The sequence below is a fragment of the Pipistrellus hanaki genome (assembly GCF_964339955.1).
Source record: "Pipistrellus hanaki genome assembly, chromosome: 7".
NCBI classification, from domain to species: Eukaryota; Metazoa; Chordata; class Mammalia; order Chiroptera; family Vespertilionidae; genus Pipistrellus; species Pipistrellus hanaki.
In genome coordinates, this window is record NC_140509.1 from 5,619,811 (window position 1) to 5,639,773 (window position 19,963).

General features: G+C 46.7%; 1 protein-coding gene across 2 annotated transcripts in view; it reads right to left on the bottom strand.

Moving 5' to 3' along the window:
• Positions 1-2,040: 2,040 nt before the first annotated feature.
• ILRUN (inflammation and lipid regulator with UBA-like and NBR1-like domains) overlaps positions 2,041-19,963 on the bottom strand; it is an 86,968-nt gene continuing 69,045 nt past the window's right edge. For both annotated transcript variants that reach the window (XM_084890001.1, XM_084890002.1), the window contains exon 5: positions 2,041-4,867. In XM_084890001.1, the coding sequence (XP_084746127.1) occupies positions 4,832-4,867 (36 nt within the window). In that variant the 3' untranslated portion in view covers positions 2,041-4,831. The remainder of the gene's footprint in view (positions 4,868-19,963) is intronic.

Genomic DNA, 19,963 nt, shown 5'->3' on the forward strand with positions numbered 1-19,963 from the left:
CTTGGCTGCCAGACAGGGCTGGACACCAGGTGGTATCGAGTCTGGGGAAGTGGCCGGGTCACAGCATGCAGTTAAAGGAGGGGCCTTCTTGAGAACAGGGTGGGAGGCACCCAGGGACAACCTGAGCTGGGCAGGGAGGTGGCCTGTGAGGACCTGTTTGCTTTGCCAGGAGGGCTGGGCCGGGACCACTGCCACTGCCGCCCCCGCCCCCGCCTCCCAGACGGAAGCTCAGCTTAGAGCCCCCTCCCTGTCACCCAGCCCCGTGGGAATGGCTTGGGCCAGGAGCTACCACCGAACCTGCTCCTTCTCCCAGGCCTGGTGACTTCTTGACAGGTTACAGCCCCAAAGACAAACAGATTCTGCCAAGCAAATAACTGTCCAGCAGCAGGGGTGTTGGGGAAGGCCTGAGCTGCCAGAAGACCCAGCTGACAGGGCGGGGGCCCCTGTCCTGCAGAGAACACAGCCAGGGGAACCTGGAAGGAGCAGGCCGCAGGGGCCCTGACACAGCAGTGGGCCAGCTCTCTCACCCTGGGCTGTGCATCAGGCTACACAGAGAAATGAGTCCATCTCGGCCCTTGGGGCAGGGGCCTTTGGGAAGCCCACATTCTCCTCATGCAATCTGTGGCTTCCCTCACTGAGCTGCCTTCGGGAATTGGCCAGGGAATCATCTACCCCTGACACCTAATCCTTAGAGACACGGCTTACATCCAGGTCCACAGCATTTAGAACATGAAGCTTTGCCAGCCAGGGTGAGAATCCAACTTGGGGGTCTGCAATTTCAGTGAAAACAATGCAGCATCTGGGAGCTGAGGGCATGGGTCCGAGCCTGTAAGACTCAGGCAACTCCTTCCCCTCTGATCTCACTCTCCTGTCAACGCAGAGGAGTGACTGAGGACAAACCCGAGTTCTGGGCTACCAAGAGTGCTGCATGCCCCTGGTGTGGCCCAGTGCCTGAGGGTTGACCCATGAACTAAGAAGTCACTGGGTCAGTTCCAGATCACAGCACATGCTCAGGTTACAGGCTCTTCCCCAGGAGGGGGCATACAGGAGGCAGCCAATCGATGTTTCTCTCTCATAGATGTTTTCTCTCTCTCTCTCCTCCATCCCTTTCTCTCAAATCAATAAATTAAAAATAATTTTTAAGAGAGTCCTACAGACAGGAAGGAATGGGTCCAGTGAACCCCCATTTGCCATATTTGCCAATTAAGTTTCTTTCATGCTGACGACCATGTAATCCACCCCCCATTTCCTGGCCAAGGTCATAGGCCTGTCTCAATACATATGTAGACTTGTTTGCCAGTTGCCTGGAGTGTGGTCCCTACCTGATTCTCAGGATCCCAGGCCAGTCTGCAAAAACTTCCCTAATCCATAATCTGACAGAAGGAGAGCCTGGAGACCCCAGGAAGCTGGGATAGAGTGGTGCTCAAGAGACACATGGGACCGGGGAGTCCTAGGAGCCAGAATGGCAGCTAATCTTATGTAATAAAAGCCTAATATGCAAGTTGCCCCTCAACAGGGAGTTCGACTGGGGGGGGGGGGCACCCCTCCTTCCGGGCCGGCCCCACCCGATTGCCTACCCCCACCCCAATGGGGGCAGGTCAGCTGGATCCCATCTGTGCATGAATTTGTGCACTGGGCCTCTAGTCTAATTATAACCCAGGACTGACCTCCCAAACAGATTTCGAACCGCAGGGTTTTTCCACTTGCAAAAGGGACAGACCCAGAGGCCAAAGAGAACCACCATGGGGCTAAGCAGGTACAGCGGGCTTTAGGGCACAATAAAACCCACTGACACACATGGACTTTTTTTGTGTGTTAATTTAATCATACAAATATTCATTTATACAGTAAGGAAAAACCTCCTCATCTTCATCTCCTCTCAGGCACCACGAAGCCCACTACAAACACCCACCCAGCTTACTCACTACACACCACTGTTCAGGTGGAGGGCAGCCAGCGCTGCTCCAGCATTCACCCACAGAAACAAAGGAAAGGCAAGGCAGGGTGGGGCTGAGGATCAGCTTGCTTTTCTGAGCCCTGTCAACCCTACCGTCCTCTCCTGCTGGGGCTCAGAATGAATTTGGGGAGGTATTTATTCTCATGCCCATTTTGCACCTTGGCCACCCTCAGGCCACACCAGCTGTCTTGCTTAGGTTTTTTTCTAGGTTGGAAGTGCCTTTGACGGGCTTCAAGTTTATAGCCAGTCCTTACAGAGGGAGAGAAGTCTGATTCTTGTAGAAAAAATGCCCCAAATTCAACTGTCCCCATGACAAAAAGAAAAAGCATGCACGCGTGCACACACATCCACACACACCTCACTCCATGCACACAGGAAGGCTCTTCCCAAGCCCGAGCCCTCTCCTCCCACACTGGACTCAGGCCCCTAAGGATGGCGTTGGTCTCACCTCGTGGGCACGGCACTGGTGGCCTGCCCACTGGCAGCTGCTGCTTGGTGAAGAGGAGCAGAGGCTATGCAGGGAGGAGGGGCTCTGGGCATTGTCCCGCCTCAAACCAGTGGGAGGCGGCCGAATGAATGGCACTGCCAGCCCTGCTGCTGGGGAGCAGTGGACACTCTGCCCCCCTCCACGGCTTGCCCTTGTTCGGGCCCTCTGCGAGGATGTGTACAGAAATGTGTGTTCTCGGGAGGGAAACCAGCGTGTTTGGGACAGTTTCCTTGCCAGGTCAGGTTGCCTACAAGCAAGAGGAGCAGGATGCCTCTGATGAGTAACAGCACGCAGACCCCCCTGGGAAATGGTGAAGGGGCACCTTGCGTGTAGCAGACGAGGAAGCCAGGAAATCCGGGGGTGGAAAGCCCCCATGATCCTGCCAGGGGCAGCTGGAGATGTGCTGCTTTGAGAGCTATCAAACGAGGAGAATGCTGGGCATGGGTGGGCTCCAGGGTGGCAGTGTCCCAGGAGATTGGCACCAACAGTAGCGGCAGTCTGGGCCCAATAGGGCCCTCAGCCAAAAAGCCATCGTGAGTCCCTGGCTCGGGCACCTGACAGGTTCTCCACTCAGGAATGGGGCACTCTTCGCGTGCAAAAGTTGGTGCTCCAGTCCAGCCCTGCCCCAGCTGTAGGCCCTGCTCAGCAGGCTGGCTCCACTTTCCTTTAGGGCTTCTCCAGTGGACAAAAATCTACCCCCCACCTTTAATTTTTGGGATGTGGGGAGGCAAAAGGGTAATTTCATACAAGCTTATCTCTCACAATCAAGCTTTTAAAAAAACAGTCTCAGAAGAGGATGAGGAGGAACAAACAACACACATTTTTGGAACTCACACACCCAGACAGAGACAGACAGGCAGGCAGACCCTCACCCACATCAAGGCTGTATGACCCCTTGCAGCCACTCATCACCTGGTCTCCTTCCTTGACTCACACTCTTGGGGTGTGGTAATAGGCAGGCAACCGCACCCTTGATCCTAGATCCATATCCCCTGGCTATCAAACCAACCAACACTCGAGGGAAGGAGGGGGTGAGAAGAGAAGAGGGACTTTGCATATTCTTGTATCTTTGGCAGACAGCTGTTCTAGCCTGGTTCAAGCCTCCCACGGAGATATCCACATTTCAACCTGCTCACAATCCATAGGATGCCATTGGGGCCACTTGCCCAAGGGAGCAGCCAGCCATTCTGCTCTGACTGGGCGGCCCGGTCCCACCACCTCCCAACAGCCAGGCATCCTGCTCAGGATGGGGGTCCTCTCATTTTCATCAAAATGTGGTCTCTAAGATCACACAGCAACTCTGGCGCTTCCCGTGGCAATTCCCCACCGGTGTCTGTATTTCCATACCTCAAAGGCTCAGCCCCCACGAACAGGCTGCAAGAACACCACAGAGACAGCGGAGAGGAAACACAGGGAAGGGAGTTGTGTGACAACAAGGAAGAATGGGACCTTCGCTTCATACTTGCTGGTGAGCTCACCCACACCCGTGTGTGCACGTGGCACATGCATAAACGCAGCACAGAATGAACGGGGAGCCACAGTGGGTGAAGAAGCCCAAAAGCAGCAAGTCTGATGGCATCTGTGCCAGGAGAAACCTGGGAGAAAGCAGTCTGAATTGTTACAAGTGTGTGCAGAGGGCCTCTCCGCCTCAGAAACTCCTACGCCACCCGAGATCCGTCCTCAAGGCTTCCTCTGGGCGCACAGGGAAGTTTGGTTGTTCAGAGAGGTTCTGATGATAACAAGCCACAGGGTTGATGAATACAATGTCAAAGGTATAAATCAACAAAAGACTAAAGAGAAAGAGGAAAGGGCGATGGCTCAGTGGCTGATGCCATTAGACTCCCGGGTCACGTGGCACAGGTGATGCCCTCCTGCAGCACTGCCCACAGAGCCCCAAACACACCACACCAGCTTGAACTGAATCGCTCCCAGAGCAAGCACTATTCTACAGAGTATGTTATCCCTTATCTAAAAAAGTAAAAGTGCGGAAAGAGGGGGAAAATTAACATGTGCTCAAAACTACAACCTGTCCGTAGGCAAAATAATTTTTGTTTAAAAAGATGGCTTTTTTCCCCCGTTTTAAGCTTTTTTACCCCTTCCCGAGTGACCTAATGACTTGTTAGACTGACACCTAATAAACAAAACCCAAGGTGGCTGCATGGATTTCTTCTTGGTAGCCTCAACACCACTCCAGCGATTCAGCACTCACACATGCACACTGAGTTTACTCAAAACTAGTCTGTTCTGCTTCTTCCTCTTCTTCCGGGATGGACGGTCAGAGCCAGAGGTCCGTGCGATGTGGTCTGCAATCCTTAGGAACCCCTGCCCGCCCCCCACCAAAGTCAGACCTTCTGTCTTTTGTTAATTTTCTTCTTGCTGACACCCGTTTAAGACTGGCCGAAGGGGTAAGGCCCGTGGAGCCCCTGGAAGAGAGTGAACACAGTCAGTGACGGTAGACACAGCAGGTACAATTTGAAAACCGAAACCAAGTAAAAGAATCCACAGTTCCCAGTGAGCCACAGGGACACTCTGAGGCACAGGCCAGTCTTGAGGGCTGTCCTTGCCATGCCAAACATGAGCACTTTTCAAGGTGCTAAGGGTTCTCACTCAATCACACCATCCAGAGAGGGAAGCCTCGGGGAGAGACTCCTCACCTTTCACCTTTCCTCTACCTAGTTCACAAAGCCTTCTTTCTTTCTTGACAATGTCACAACCTCTCAGCTAAAGATCCACTTGCTGCCCCTGAACTTCTACCGTGTAGGTTACTACAGGCTAATGACAAAACTTTTATCAATGACAAAAACACTGCAGCAGAAAAGCAACTACTTACTGGCACTTACTACCAGGCCGGTACTAGCAGCTTTGTGCACATCTTCTTGAACCCTCATCCCAAAACCCAGGTGAGTACTATTACACCCACATGACTGGAGAGACTAAGAGGCTTGCTCAAAGTCAATGGGTAGCAAAAGGTAGACCCAAGGTTCAAACCCAAGTCTGGCCTTTGTTCTCCCCATAATGCCTCTCCCTTGCCACATGATAACAAGGACTGATCCAAATTCTCGAAGGCATTTTCTATGCCACCTGGCTGGGTGGAGAAGGCATCAGTCTCACTTTTTCCTTTGGTTAAGATGTGCCAACACCAAAAGCAGCGCATGAAGTTGGTGCAGGATGACCTGTGCTTTCCTCCACGCCATGCCCCTCCCTGGTGTGCTCCTGGGAAAGACCTGGTCAGTGCTAAGACCTGAGGGCAAAGATAACGGGTGACCACCTTCAAACTGGCCCAGAAGCAGTAGGGCCCGCGGACCAAAGGGACCAAATGGGAGCAGAAAACAGGCACCTCAGCCACAGCCACAACCAATGACCAGAGAGGGGCTTCCTGATTTGACAACGACTTAAGAAGCCCGAGTCCAGGAAGGAGGAGGGACAGGAATCAGTGAGATGATATTTGCTATTAGCTTGATGGGCTGTGGGCACTTAAAACCTGATTGCCTTAAAAAAAAAAAAAAAAAAAAAAAAAAAAAAAAAGGCAGTTTTTTTGAAAAGAAATAAAGGTCTTGGTTGCCAGGGATTAGGATCCCTTTTCCGTATGATCTTTGCTGCCATGTTCCTAGCACGCCACCTGGCCCTTAGCAGGCACCCAGTAAGTATTTGCTGAATTAATAACTGAACGAGAAGAGGTATTTCTCAGACTACTACCTAATGTTAGACCCCTCTAAGTCACAGGAATATTAGTCCTTCCAAACCCAGGTTTTTAAGTAGCTGCTGAGGCCTGGGGACACAGGAGTCTGGGTTATGCCATCCATCTGGTCACAGGCCCAGGTCTCAGGGGAGGCTGGGGTCTTTGGAGGGGGTTTGCTGGTCCTGCAGTTTGCACTGCAGTGGGATCCAGGTTATGTAGAAAGAGGAGAGCAGCCCAGCCAGCATGGCGTAGTAGTTGCAGGTTCGATCCCTAGTGTGGGAGTGCAGGAGCCAGCCAGTCAATAATTCTCTTTCATCACTGATGTTTCTCTCTCTCTCTCTCCTCCTCTCCTTTTCTCTTTGAAATTAATAAAAAATATTTTAAAAAGAAAAGAAACAGGAGACATCTGGGTTCTGCCCTTGTGTAAGATCCCCACCCCCAGGATCTCAGGTTCCTCCCTAAATCTTTCCACATTTAAGGTTCTAGGAGCTGACACAAAATGCCTCGGCTCCGGAGGCTGAAAAACAGTATTCCAAGAAAAACTGCCCTTTGGTCATGCTTATACCAGCAGCCAAAAACGGCCAAGAATAGGAAGCATGCCCTGGCTGGATGGTTCAGTTGGCTGGAGTACTGTCGCGTACAACAAAAGATTGCAGGTTCGATCCCTGGTCAGGGCATGTATGGGAAGCAACTGGTCAATGTTTCGCTCGTTCTCTCTCTCAAAAATCAGTAACAACGTATCCTCGGGGAGATTTAAAAATAATAGAAAACAATGAGATTCAAATGTCCATGTATGTGGTGGTGTGTTCTCAGTGAAAAGCATTGAAATTGCTTTTGCTTCTAAATCCCTCCCCTGACATAAAGCCACGAAAGACCAGCTAGAGAGCTGCTTGGTAGCATCACTGAACAGAAGAGCCTGAGTCGCATTCGGAGGACAGGCTGGCCAACACTGACGGCATCAACCATGTGCCAGGTGCTGCTCTTTTCATTCTTACAAAGGTCCGTTTTGACAAGTATGATCTTCCAGCTCAGAAAGGTGTGGTAACTTAATCAAGGGCACAGAGCTGGTAAGTAGAGCAGTGATGTTTAAAAATGCCAAAATGTCACATGTGTTGCCAGCCCCTAAGCCCATCAGGCCTCTAGCAGGTAGGCTAAGGCTGTACAATAGCCATGGACCTACCCACTCAACTCAGTGGGGCCAGGGTAGCAAAGGGCTCTCAGCCTCCATTTTGTGGGGCCTGGTCAGAGGGTCACACACACCACAGCCGGCAAGAAGCTTAAAACCAGCTGCTCTCAGTTCTTCCCAACAACATCCATTCATCCGGAACAATCCAAGGAAAGCAATAAAGGCTTAGATTCCTGTAATATTAAAACCAATACAATGCTCAAAGGTCTCCGTACTGGGGGGAGTAGGGCGGGGGGGTGGCACGGAGGAAAGAAAACCCCAAACCAAACAGCATTTGTTTTCTATGAAGTATCTCTTCCCCCTTTACCTTAAATTTAACTGCTTTCCAGACCAAAGCTCCTCACAGTTCACATGGGCCTTTATAAACTAGCCTTCAAACTTGTCTGAAATGCTTGGAGAAGGGAAATTATTCCTTTGCCAAAGAGCTGTCGTACATTCTTATTTTATGGGTCAATAAAATAGGTCCTGTGCTACTGACAGAGAGAAATAAAGACATGGGCATTTTCAGACTTCCACTTGAGTGCCCTGGCCCTTAGACCATTCATTCGGTGTGGTATTTGCCTAGCTTAGATTCCGTAGTTATCGTTGGTCCTCTATTTACTGGCCGAGGTCCCATGCCTTTTGGAAAGAAACATGCTACCTCATTCCCTTTCACCCAGAGAATGGCATATTGAAACTGTTTAATTGGTATAGAAAGGTGACTTGAGAACAAGCTGTATTTTCCTTCCCCCAAAATTAACTACCACCACTTCAAGAAAGGGAGAGAAAACCAATTCTATTTCAAAACCCCTTTGTCATCCAGACTCCCCACATGCAGGATTATAGGTGTAACAAGTGGATCACAGAGCACAGGTAATGCAACGCCAGTTATAAAGGAAAAGTCTGGCAGAGATTCCAAGAACAGCTTGTTCAGGGCGTCCGATGGCAAGGAGGCCAAGTGGGATGGAGGTATATTCAAAACAGGAGGCCCTTCCACATTTCAGGTTCTCTTGAAGTTCCAGACCCGGTGTAACAGGTTCTCAGGGCTCACAATCCCAGCCTAAAAGCAGGGTTTGGCAATACAGATAATGTTCACTCTCTTCTGGGGCCTAGCGATTCTACTTTTATCTGTAGGAAAAGCGAATACCAAATATTTTAACTAACCTGGCATCACCAACATCTTTCCTGTCACAGTTACACCACCACGAATAAGGAAAACAGACATATTAGATGGTACTATTGAGCCCTGAATTAAACTCCGACTCAAGCCAAAACTGAGGCCATCAGATTACAAAACAGTGAGTTTGACACAGAAGGCCAGCGTCCTCTCTGAGGAACCACTTCTCCCCACAGACACAGCACTACAGCAAGGCTGGACTGATGTGGGCCAAAGGGGAGGAACAATAAGACGCGGAAAAGAATTGCTTTACCTGACTCCAGGTCTGAGGGCCAATTCCCCAGTACCTACCCAACTTCCTCAGAAATGGTTTTCTAAAGCTCCATTTCTTGGGGCAGCCTCACATCTGTCAGGGGACAACAAAGTGCTTCTGGGGAAGGAGAGACAGCCTTTATGTCCACAGGGACTGAGGTGTTGCCTGTTTACCTCAACCTTCTTTAAGTTTTCCATCAACACCTGTTACAGCTCTGAGCCCTGGGGCCTGACCTTCCCTTGGCTACAGGACAGGCGAGCCCTCTTAGAGCACCAGAGCTCCATCCTCAGCAGCTAAGAGCAGAAGCCTCTATCTGGGTGAAAGATTACAGTAGGTGGGCCAGGTCCTGAACTGCACTTCCACAATGGAGTAACTTGGGCAAGCTATACTTGGCTAATTCTAAAAAAAACATTTTTTAAAAAGAACATTTACACTGAGTGGCCAGATTATTATGATCTCTGAACACATAATAATCTGGCCACTCAGTGTATGTCCTATATAATAAAAGGCTAATATGCAAATTGTCCCCTCTACCAGGAGTTCGACCAACAGGCAGGCCAGACCCCACCCATGCATGAATTCATGCACTGGGCCTACACACACACACACACACACACACACACACACAAACACACTGAGTGTCCAGATTATTATGTGTTCAGAGATCATAATTATCTGGCCACTCAATGTATATCGCCATGGCCAGTGTTGCCCAGTTAGTTGAAGCATCATCCCAAAGGGTCATGGTTTGATTCCCAGTCAGGACACATAACTAGGTTGCAGTTCAATCCCTGATTAAGGCCCATATGGGAGGCAACCGATCTCCCTCTCTCCCTCTCTCTCTCTCTCTCTCTCTGTCTCTCTGTCTCTCTCTCGCTCTCTCTCAACAACACACACACAAAAAAGAGAGAACATTTATAGGAATAGAAAAGCTTAGTCTCATTTACCACAATCTACTGAAAGGAAAACTTAAGAGCCAGTACCTACGATCTTGTTTTCAAAAAACAAATCTAAAAAATAACTCTGATGTGTATTTCACAGTGGTTTACAGCAACCCCATGGAAGAGCAGGGTCACTCCAAGCAGTGATTTGGTTGCCACTGATCTTACATGAGTGTGCACCTATAATATCTTAAAGATCTTGCTAAAATTTTGCAGAAATCAAAATAACTTTTCAAAAAGGAATACAAAAAATTGTCACAGATGGAAAGCATTAAGTGTATATTAAAGTACTAAAAAACTGGAAACTAGTTCTATTTCAGTTAGAATTTTTAAAAACATTTATTCATCCATTTTCAACAGTAGGAAGTATAGTGTTATTGAAGAGCAAGTAAAAAAAATGAATGAACTGAAATGTTTTGCAGTAGTGAGCCACCTCTGTTTTTAACCTTGCAGGCCAAAAAGGAAAGCTGAAATTGCTCCGGAAACAAGGATGCCTCATGAGGACTTTCTGGGTTGCTCTTTTTCTCTGAAAGCTTGTTTAGAGAAAGTACTGCAACACAAAACTTTCACATATCTGTCTTTATTTTCCTTTTATTTGTGATTTGATTTAAATAAATAAAAAGGTTCACACAGGTTAACAAGCTCTCCAGTGCATACTGAGGGCAGCACTGGTAATACCAGGAGGGCCTCATTTCCTGGGCCAGTCCCACATCTACAGCTCCTTTTCTATCATTTATGTGCATGGCAGACAAATACAGAAGGGTAAGGGCTTAGTACAAAGTTCTAGCCTGATCCTGAAGTGCAAACATGGCTGATGATGCCCTGCTCACCAGGGGGACACTTGGTTGGCAAGGGCCAGAGACTAAGCCTTGATCAGACTCATTAGCTTCTCGTTAATTAGAAATAAAACAGTCTGAACAGGAGTATTGGGCGGGACTCTCTCAGAAACACTCAAACCAGGCCCTTCCCTTGATGGGTGCCAACAGCCTGAGGAGGCTTCTAGTGGGACAGCGGTGCCACGCCAACATGATGGGAACTTCTGTAGATGCTTTAACCTGATGCTCATGCCCCTTCATGTGACAGTCCTTAAAGCTTCAAACATACGTTTTTATGCACTGGCAGAGAATGATTGTGAGAACCAGCCAAAGAGAATAAAATAAACCTACTTTTAAGCATGAGGTCTGATGGTGGGCAGATCAGTTCAAAACCTTTTGGTTGTGCCAAAACTGTGTTTAAGAAGCTTGATTCAGTTATAAGCATGCTGAATTGATTTTTTTAAAAGCTCAGTGGGGGGGAAAAGTCATTTTTTACACTTAATGCTGTAACACAGTTTTTCTGTTGCTCTTAACGAACTTCTACAGCCCTGTTGGGGACCTTCTTATCTATCCATCCATCCATTCTCCCTCTAACATCATGCATCCTTCAGTCTTCCTTCCTTCCTTCCTTCATCCTCCATCTTCCCATCCATCCACAGCTCCCACTGGCCAAGGGCAACTCCTATAGCCTTCAGCTACCCTCTGACAAATCATGAAAATGACTGTGAAGAGTAAAACTCAAAAACGGTGAATGAGAACACACTGAAGTTCTACAGGGAGGAGGAGGACACTGCTGAGTCTGACTTTCCCTTTCAGGAGAGGCTTCAGGAAAAGCTGCTTGCTACTTGTAATTCTAGCGCAGATGGGGTCCTGGCAGACAGAGCTCTCTCCTGGCCTGTCCTCCAAGAGAGGAGATTCCTAAAAAGGAAGAAAACTGGCAAGAGTCTCACTGGGGAGGACACCCAAAAGGAGAGAAAGGTATCCAAGCTCTCGGCCCCGTGGCCACTGGTGTTTCACTGCGGGAGTCCTGCCGAGGCAGAGGGTGAGGCTGCCGGTCCTCTCGGAATTACCATTGGGATTCCTGGTGCCTTCTGTCAGCTACATTTTCCTCGCGCACCATTGTCTTCCCCATCCCTCTCACAATGAATTCACACCACCATTCCCCCAACCGCCCAAGGGGCTGGCTAACTGAGAATAAACTGTCTTTCCTTGGTCCTATTCAGTCATATATTTGGTTTCATCTTGCCACTCCTCTGCTCAAAAGCAATGTTGGCACTGCTTCCTTTCACATTAAAAGTAAACTCTCCTTTGCTTGGCATTCAAAGATCTTCCTCCAAAATTCACCCCACCCTCTTTAAGCACATCTCACTCACCACGTCAGGCTGGCCAGTGTCCCATGAACACACCTTGCCTGTGGTTGCCTCTGGGCCTTCCTGTATGTCAGGGTTTCCCAAAGTGTGGTACGCGTACCCCCAGGGGTAAGGGAAAAGTGGTGGGGGTACGCATTGCACCGGAGTTTGGTGGGGATATGCACTGCACCATGCTTAGCTGCACCTAATACATCTTTTTTTTTTTTTTTTTTACGAGGGGTACTCACCATTATGAAAATTATAGAAGGGGTACACATATGTCAAAAGTTTGGGAAACACTGCTATGTGATACCTCTTCTCCAATTCAGCTTAGATCTATCACATATGAAGGTAATATTTTTCTGGCTACTCCAAACCTCATTGCTTTCTCCTTCCTCCAAAATCAAATGAGCATTTAAAAGTTAACTGGGACTCAATATACTGTATCTTTACTGGCTCTCATTCTTTCCTACGAGCGAGGCTTGTCTTTGTGGCCAGAAAGCAATTTCTTTGAAGAAAAGGATTAGCACCAGCTAAGCATCTAGGAGGCCTCAACAATCAACTAATAATATTGAAGCTATCTCTGTGTAAAGCAAAGTGTTTGTTTTTTTTTTGTTTTTTTTCTCTAATGTATTTTTACTGATTTTAGAGAGGGAGAAAGAGAGAAAAAAACATCAATGCTGAGAGAGAATCAGGATTAGCTACCTCCTGCATGCCCCACACTGGGGATGAAGCCCACAACCCAGGTATATGCCCTGACCGGGAATTGAGCCATGACCTCCTGTTCATAGGTCGACGCTCAACCACTGAGCCCCGCTGGCCGGGCTTCGGTGACTCTTCAGCAGTGAAGTCACAACAAACACTCAGGATCATCGTCCTCCGCAGGTGAATGCCACAGCTTTGGAAGGGATCTCACTTTTAGCTGAGCTAAAGGAAGCCCACATATTCCCTCTGCCGTAGACAAGCTTGTAACCTTCCCTTCTGCATCTGGTCCTGCCAGAAATGCAGTTACAGCAGACTCAGCTGAGGACAAGTCATTTGAAACCGGAGCATCTAGGCCAGAAGATAAATTGTCACACTTGTGAGTTACACTTATCTCTTTGAACGTGTAATTTTGCTAGTCCTACTTTGAGAACTTCCACCAGAAAATAAAATGCTAAATTCAGAGTATAAGGAAGAGATTGTATCATTACAATTAAAATAAAATATTCTGGCAACCTTGGGAACACGAGCTCTGGTTCAGCTCTCAGACTGCTCAGCATCACATCAGCGTAAAATAACGCTGAGCCCCAAATCAAATAAAAGGGAGCCAAGCAGCTCTGAAGCTGTTGAGGTACAAAGGGAGAGTTCCTGGAGATAGTTTTTATTCTCAGTTAGATAGTAATGTTACAAACAATAAAAGACATTTTCTAAGGCTCACAGTGTTTGCTTATTTTTAATGTACACATGACCCATGCCAGTTCAAACATCGGCAAGGCTGGCAGGGCTTACTGGCTCCTCAGGGTTTTCAAAAGGGATTCATCGAAATATCACTAAATCAAAGGCTCCTGGCAAACCCCTTTTGGTACAGAATGTGCTAATCTGCCAGCAAACCTGAGGCAGGGATGGGGGTGGGATGCAGGTTCTTCGATTGCTTGGCATGGTTTCCCCCTCGGTCACAAAGTCGTCTGTAGCTCCTGAAGACGGAACAAGGAGATCTCTACATCCTGACACCAGTATATAAACTACCTTTAGAGAACAGCCAACAGACTGCTTCTGCCAGCAAACCTCATCACAGTGTGGTCTAGAAGAACATTAGACTCAACCTGGGTTCCCGGGTTCTAGCCCATGGCCCACCCCCAATTTGACCCCCAATTTGCTCTGTGTATGAGAGCAAATCACTTACAACTTCCTGATTAGTTTGTCAAATAAACAGTGTAACTATAAAACTCACAAGAGTGTGGTGAATTAAGAATAAAAGCAGTAAAGGTGGCCTGGATATTCCTCAAGGAAGGAACAACCTAAGACAAGCACAGTCGCAGAGGGGCCATCAGGAGAGAACTTGGGAGTCAACAGAGGTGGGGCACAGACCCTTACACCCCTCTCCCCCCCGAGCTTTACAGGGGCCTGAACCTTCACCCCTTCTGAAGGAGATCTTCTGCCCCCATGCCCAGCTCAAATCGGGACCCAGGTAAACAGACAGAGACTTGGCTGACAGCAGCGGCCCTCTCACTGCAACAAAACTTGTTTGAGATGTCTTGTACCCATCGTGTGGGGAAGTGGGATTTTGATCTCCAAATCCAGCCTAGTAACAGGAATGCTCAGGGCCTACTCAAGAAGGCAAATAATCCTTTCCACTAATAAAATAAGATTATTGTTAGACTATGGAGTTTGACAGTAAATTAGTAGTCAAGTTTTCACAATAATTTAAATTGGCTAATTGAAATAAGCGAATATTCTAGAAAAATTGATTGTACTATACAAAAAGCTGTTTCTAAAGTGTTAACAAAAATTTTTATTGGCAGTTCATCTCATGGTAAAATTGTGTAACGTGTAATGAAACTAAAGCAGTCATATTTTAGCGCAAAAAAATTAAAATGTAAAAGCTATCGAGACTACATTATAAAATTTCCAAAAGCTCCTAACATTTAAATTTTAAAAGGGGGGTGATAGAAGAATATCATGTAAGAAAAAATATCCTGTAAGTAAATTACATCTAGAAAATTCTTACTTTAGGAAATTAACTTTCATTTGTAATGCTAATAGCAAGACACTCATGAAAAACACACATGGTGTCAAAACAAGCCAGAGGAAAATCATTTGGGCAAAAAAATGAAAAAAGATCCCAAGTCAAATTTATAGAAAATATTCCTTTATTAACTTTTGGTCAAGAATATGTTTGTATATTTTCAAAAAACAACTCCAAGACCATGTGGATTCCTGCAACAGAGAGGAACTGACAGGACTGCTCCAGCCATGAAGACAGAAGAGAAACAGTCCAGAGATGGAAGACGCTGACGACGCCTCGCCATACCGGCAGACAGCAGCTGCGTGTTGCTGAAAGATGCCCAAAACCAAACCAGAGACCATCGGACCTGCATCACCACCATTTGTCCACCATCCAGAACTGAAATATTGCTGACAGGTACACATAAGGAACTGTTTGACATAGAAATTGGGACTCAAAAGAACTTTTGGCTCAGAAAGAAACTCAGTACAGACTGATTCATCTGCCTCTCACCATAACCATTATGGCTTGTCTCATTTTCGGTTCTTATAAGTGTATTTCTTGTATCAGATGATCTCATGCATCTTGGGGGAATAATGAACAACATAAACTGATGAACAAAAACAGACCCGGAGACAGGGAAACATCGATCAGACTGTCAAACCTCAGAGGGAAGGTAGGGGGAGAGATCAACCAAAGAACTTGCATGCATGCATGCATGCATATAAGCCTAACCAATGGTCACGGACAACAGGGGGGTGGGGGCATATGTGGGGAGGGCTTTGGGATGGGAATGGGGGGATGAGGATAATTACGTGATACCATAATCAATAAAAAAAAATTAGGAAAAAAAAAGGTGGCTTGGATAACCTGAAGTGGTTTGTTTACACATCAGACACAGTATTATTACATCAGTCCTTGGACCTCTTCACTATCTCAACCAGTGGTCCCCTGGCAGAGCGACTCCCCCCATCCCTTCACCCCCACCTCTGCCCAAGGAACATTTGGCAATGTCTAAAGACATTTTCGGTACTTAAACTCAAAGTTGGGGAGGTAAAGGCCAGAGATATTGCTAAACATCTTATAATGCATAACACCCCCCCACCCTAAGACTCTTTTGCTCTACACTTGGCACTCAGTGGACTACAGCCAGTCTCACCACATTAGATGCCATCCATACAATATGACTCTCAAATTTAACCTCCACCCAGACCTCTCTCCTAAATTCTATACCCAACTTGGATATACAACAGCCCACTTGACACCTCTATTTGGATGTTTAGAGAAACTGTCCACGTGCCCAAAATGGAACTTCCGATCACTCTCCACCTCTACCCCAGCCTTTCCTTCTCCACTGATGGCCATTTCATCCTAAATTTTAGTTGCTCAGACCAAAAACCTTGGTGTCATCCTTTACCCTCTCTTACGTCCCCCATTCCAAACTACTAGCAAATCCTGTTGGCTATAAACTGGATCCAGACTCAGACCTTCTACCTCCACCGCCACCACTCTGGTCTAAACTACTCCCCCACATACCCTGAATGATTGTGCTATCTTCTCTACTGTCCTCTGCTTCTATGCTTCTATGCTTGCCCTACATTCTCCACACGAGAGCCAGAGTGATCCTTTTACAACCTTAGGACAGACCACATCACCTCTCCTCTCACCTTTCATGTTCCTGTCCCTCAGAACAAAAGCTCAAAGCTTTTCAAGGGGCCACAAAGCCCTCCATAACCTGGTTTCTGTTCTCTAACTTCATCTCCCTCTACTCTCCTCCTCACTCATTCTGCTCCTTGAACAAACCAGGTAAACTTCCACTTCAGGTCTTGTACTGGCTGTCCCTTTTTTCTATAATAAAATAGTCTTTTTCCAGAGAGCCTTTATAGAAATAAAATCTAACTTTAAAGGGAGTAAGGTAATCCCTTCCTATGTTCTAGTTCTGAAATGCTAAGTATATTCAAGGGAGATTTTACATTTGTTCCAGAAAAATATCCAGAGACTATCTTTTTGCAACGATCAAGGAATATAAATAGGTCTTGTGACTGCAAGAGGTATAGGTGTTGCTGTCACAAGAGTAGCTGGCGGAAATTTCAATCTCAACAAAAACCTAAACCCAAATGACTTGGGAGGTTCTAGGGAATCTTTTCCCTTCCTTGTTGGCTAGCAATAAAGGCTGATTTCTGTAGCTCCCACTGACCTTATAGGGAGAGGGGGATTAGTATAGAGAAGTCAAATAATAGCTTGTCAATAATGGGCTTGCTCCTCGTTTGAAATGTAGCAGTATACTACAAAAAGCATGTCCTCCCTAGCCCACAACTGTTGGCTCAGCTGATAAAAATGTGTGCACGAACACTGTATTGGGAAGCAATGGAGTGCACTGTTAGGAGAGCAGCCTTGAGAGTGAAAGACAACTGCTTTTGCTTTTGTTCATATCCTGGTTTCAACACTCTAACTACGTGACCTTGGGCAATTCAGGGGATCTGCGTACCCCAAGTCTCAGAACTGTAGAGTAGGGCTAATAACAGGACCTATATCGTGGCACTGTTGTGAGGACTAAATGAAGTAACGCAAATCAAACATTGAGCCTACTACCTCTGGGGAACAAATACCGGAGGTTGGGAGGCAGGGAGGTGACTGGTATTTTTTGTAATAAGTTTTGTAGAACTCCGTGCATTGATAATTTTAACAATGAAAATTAATTTAAATTTAAAAAAACAATCAAAAAACAGCACAGTGCCTAGCACATAGTGTTCAATAAATGGCAGTTTCACAGCTTTGATAATCGAACTTTCACTGGCCTCTGGGAGTAGCATGCTTTGCTACCTGTCCCTTGTCAGAGGAGGACACAAGCTGGATAAAATATCAAGTGAAACAACTTTTCTTCCAGCTTCTCCTTCAGCCATCTTTAAACCTTTCGTGGAAAGGGTCTGTATCTGAGAAGACTCATTCATGGTAGTGAAAAGTTAGTTACACTGCCCTCTATTGCCTCACGTAAGTATTAGCCCAGATAAGGACACTAGGGACACCTGTCCTGTGGTCAAATTCAAATGAATTGGGGGTAGCTCAGTGGTTGAGCATAGACCTATGAACCGGTCAAGGCACATGCCTGGGTTGTGGGATTGATCCCCAGAGTGGATCAATGATTCTCATTATGGGTGTTTTTATCTCTCTCTCTCTCTCTCTCTGCCTTCCTTTGAAATCAATACAAATATATATATATTTATTTTTTTTAATGAATTGGGTGAATGATAAGCCCAATTCCACTGTCACCCTAAACCTATCCCTTATTATGTTAAACTGACTGGCTACTTAAAAGCAGACAATAAGGTTCACAAGCCATTAATTACATCCTCAGGCCCAGGCCACAAAGACTTGCTTTTTTCAAACCTTCCCCTCTAGTAGCAGCTACTACAACTTTTAAACCCTCACCTAAACAGAGGGAAAATAATTCTTCTATGTTTCAGTCAACGCAGATAAGCAGCAGGTTAGCAGTCAGTTGATTTCTGATGTAATAAAAGTAGACTGACTTCTCTAACTTCAGATCCAAAATGTACTAAAGAGTGGCTGCCAGAGAGAGAGGGGAAGAGGAGCAGGTGGGAATGTGGGCAGGCAGGGCAGATGGCAACCGGCAGTGGCGGACAATGGAGGAAAGAGAACCTCCCCACAAAGATAATAACAAGTTTTTCCTTCTGAACCAACACTTGGCGAAAGTAATAACAGTGGCTCAGACTGTAATCCAGTTTAAAAGAAGAGTATATGACATACACCAGCTCCAAACATTTTTTAAAGTAAGAACAAACACAAAATAAGGGCTGTAGTCCAAGTAACAACATAAATACATTTGGGATTCTTCTCAGATCCCAGTGTAAAGTATTCCTCTTAGAGAAAGGAAGTGAGGCATCTGCTGTCCTGAAGAACGGCCCCTTGGATTTTGCCAGCCACACTCTTATCCCCAGATGCCCTGAATCAGATCATTTAGTTGGTGTCTTATTCTTCTGTATGGCCTTCTGAGGAAACATTTAGAATTTTAAAAAGTCACTGGCAAATAAGAAAAGGGGGTATCCAATTTTAACAGGAGTTATTTTCTCCTTCCACACCTCTAGGAGGTATTTTTTCACCACTTTCATATTATTCAAACAGAAGCTATCTTGGCCTGCTGAGATGAGTCAGAGAGCTAGAATTCATGACAAGAATATCCTTGAGTCAACAGAGTAAGCACCTACCCTACTGTGACTGTCCCCTGAGATTCTTGAGCTAATCACATAAAAATGGTTTATTTAAAACAGCCCCTTACTTGATCTGACTGTTCACCTGGGACAGGTCAACCACAATTGAGCTGACGATGAGGCCAGCCTATTTCTAACAAAAGGGAAGAGTCAGATTTATGAATCTTTGGAGCAAGTCCACATATACTTACTTTCTGACTCCCTCTGACAGCTCACACAGGGAGGAGCCAGGGTTGTGGGATGGAGCTAGGGCTGGTGTTCCCACCCGGAGTTTCCCCCAGGCATGAAGCACTGAGTCCAGAAAGCTAATGGTTATTTAAGGGCAGCTGGGAAAGGGCTCCACGGGTGTCCAGTTCCTAGCACTGACAGATGGGCCATTATGTTGACACATCCACCCAGCCCTCACAGAGCAGGTGCATGAAGCAATCTTTTCATTTAATCCTACCAACCTTAGCAAGTTAAACTGTAACGATGGAGGCAGCAGGAAACTGTAGCTGCTACTAAAACTGTGGTCATAAGCTTCCAAGAGCATCTTGTTTTCTCCCAGCCTTAATGGCAGGCAGGGAATTTCTTTAGAGTAACTCAAATCTATTGCCAAGTCAGTGATCCTGGTAATCCTCCTACTCACCAATAAAGATAGCACCTGGGGTGAATTGAAAACACTTGCCCCAACTCTAGCAAGAGCCTCAGACGTCTTTCATCATTTCTACTCATCCTATATAATAAAGAGGTAATATTCAAATTGACCATCATTCCAACACACAAGATGGCCACCCCCATGTGGACACAAGATGGCTGCCACAGATGGCCAGCAGGGGAGGGCAGTTGGAGGCCACCAGGCCTGCAGGGGAGGGCAGTTAGGGGCAATCAGGCTGGCAGGGGAGCAGTTAGGCATTGATCAGGCTAGCAGGGGAGTGGTTAGGGGGTGATCAGGCTGGCAGGCAGAAGCAGTAAGGGGCAATCAGGCAAGCCAGCAGTCCTGGTTTGTGAGAGGGACATCCCTCAAGGGGTCCCAGATTGGAGAGGGTGCAAGCAGGGCTGAGGAACGGACGAGGACACACACACACACACACACACACACACCTGCACAAATTTCATGCATCAGGCCTCTAGTTTATAATAAAAGGCACTATTTATTATAAACACCACATGGTTTAGGTACCTGGAGAGTTATAAAAATATTTTATTTTTATCAAACAAGAAAAGA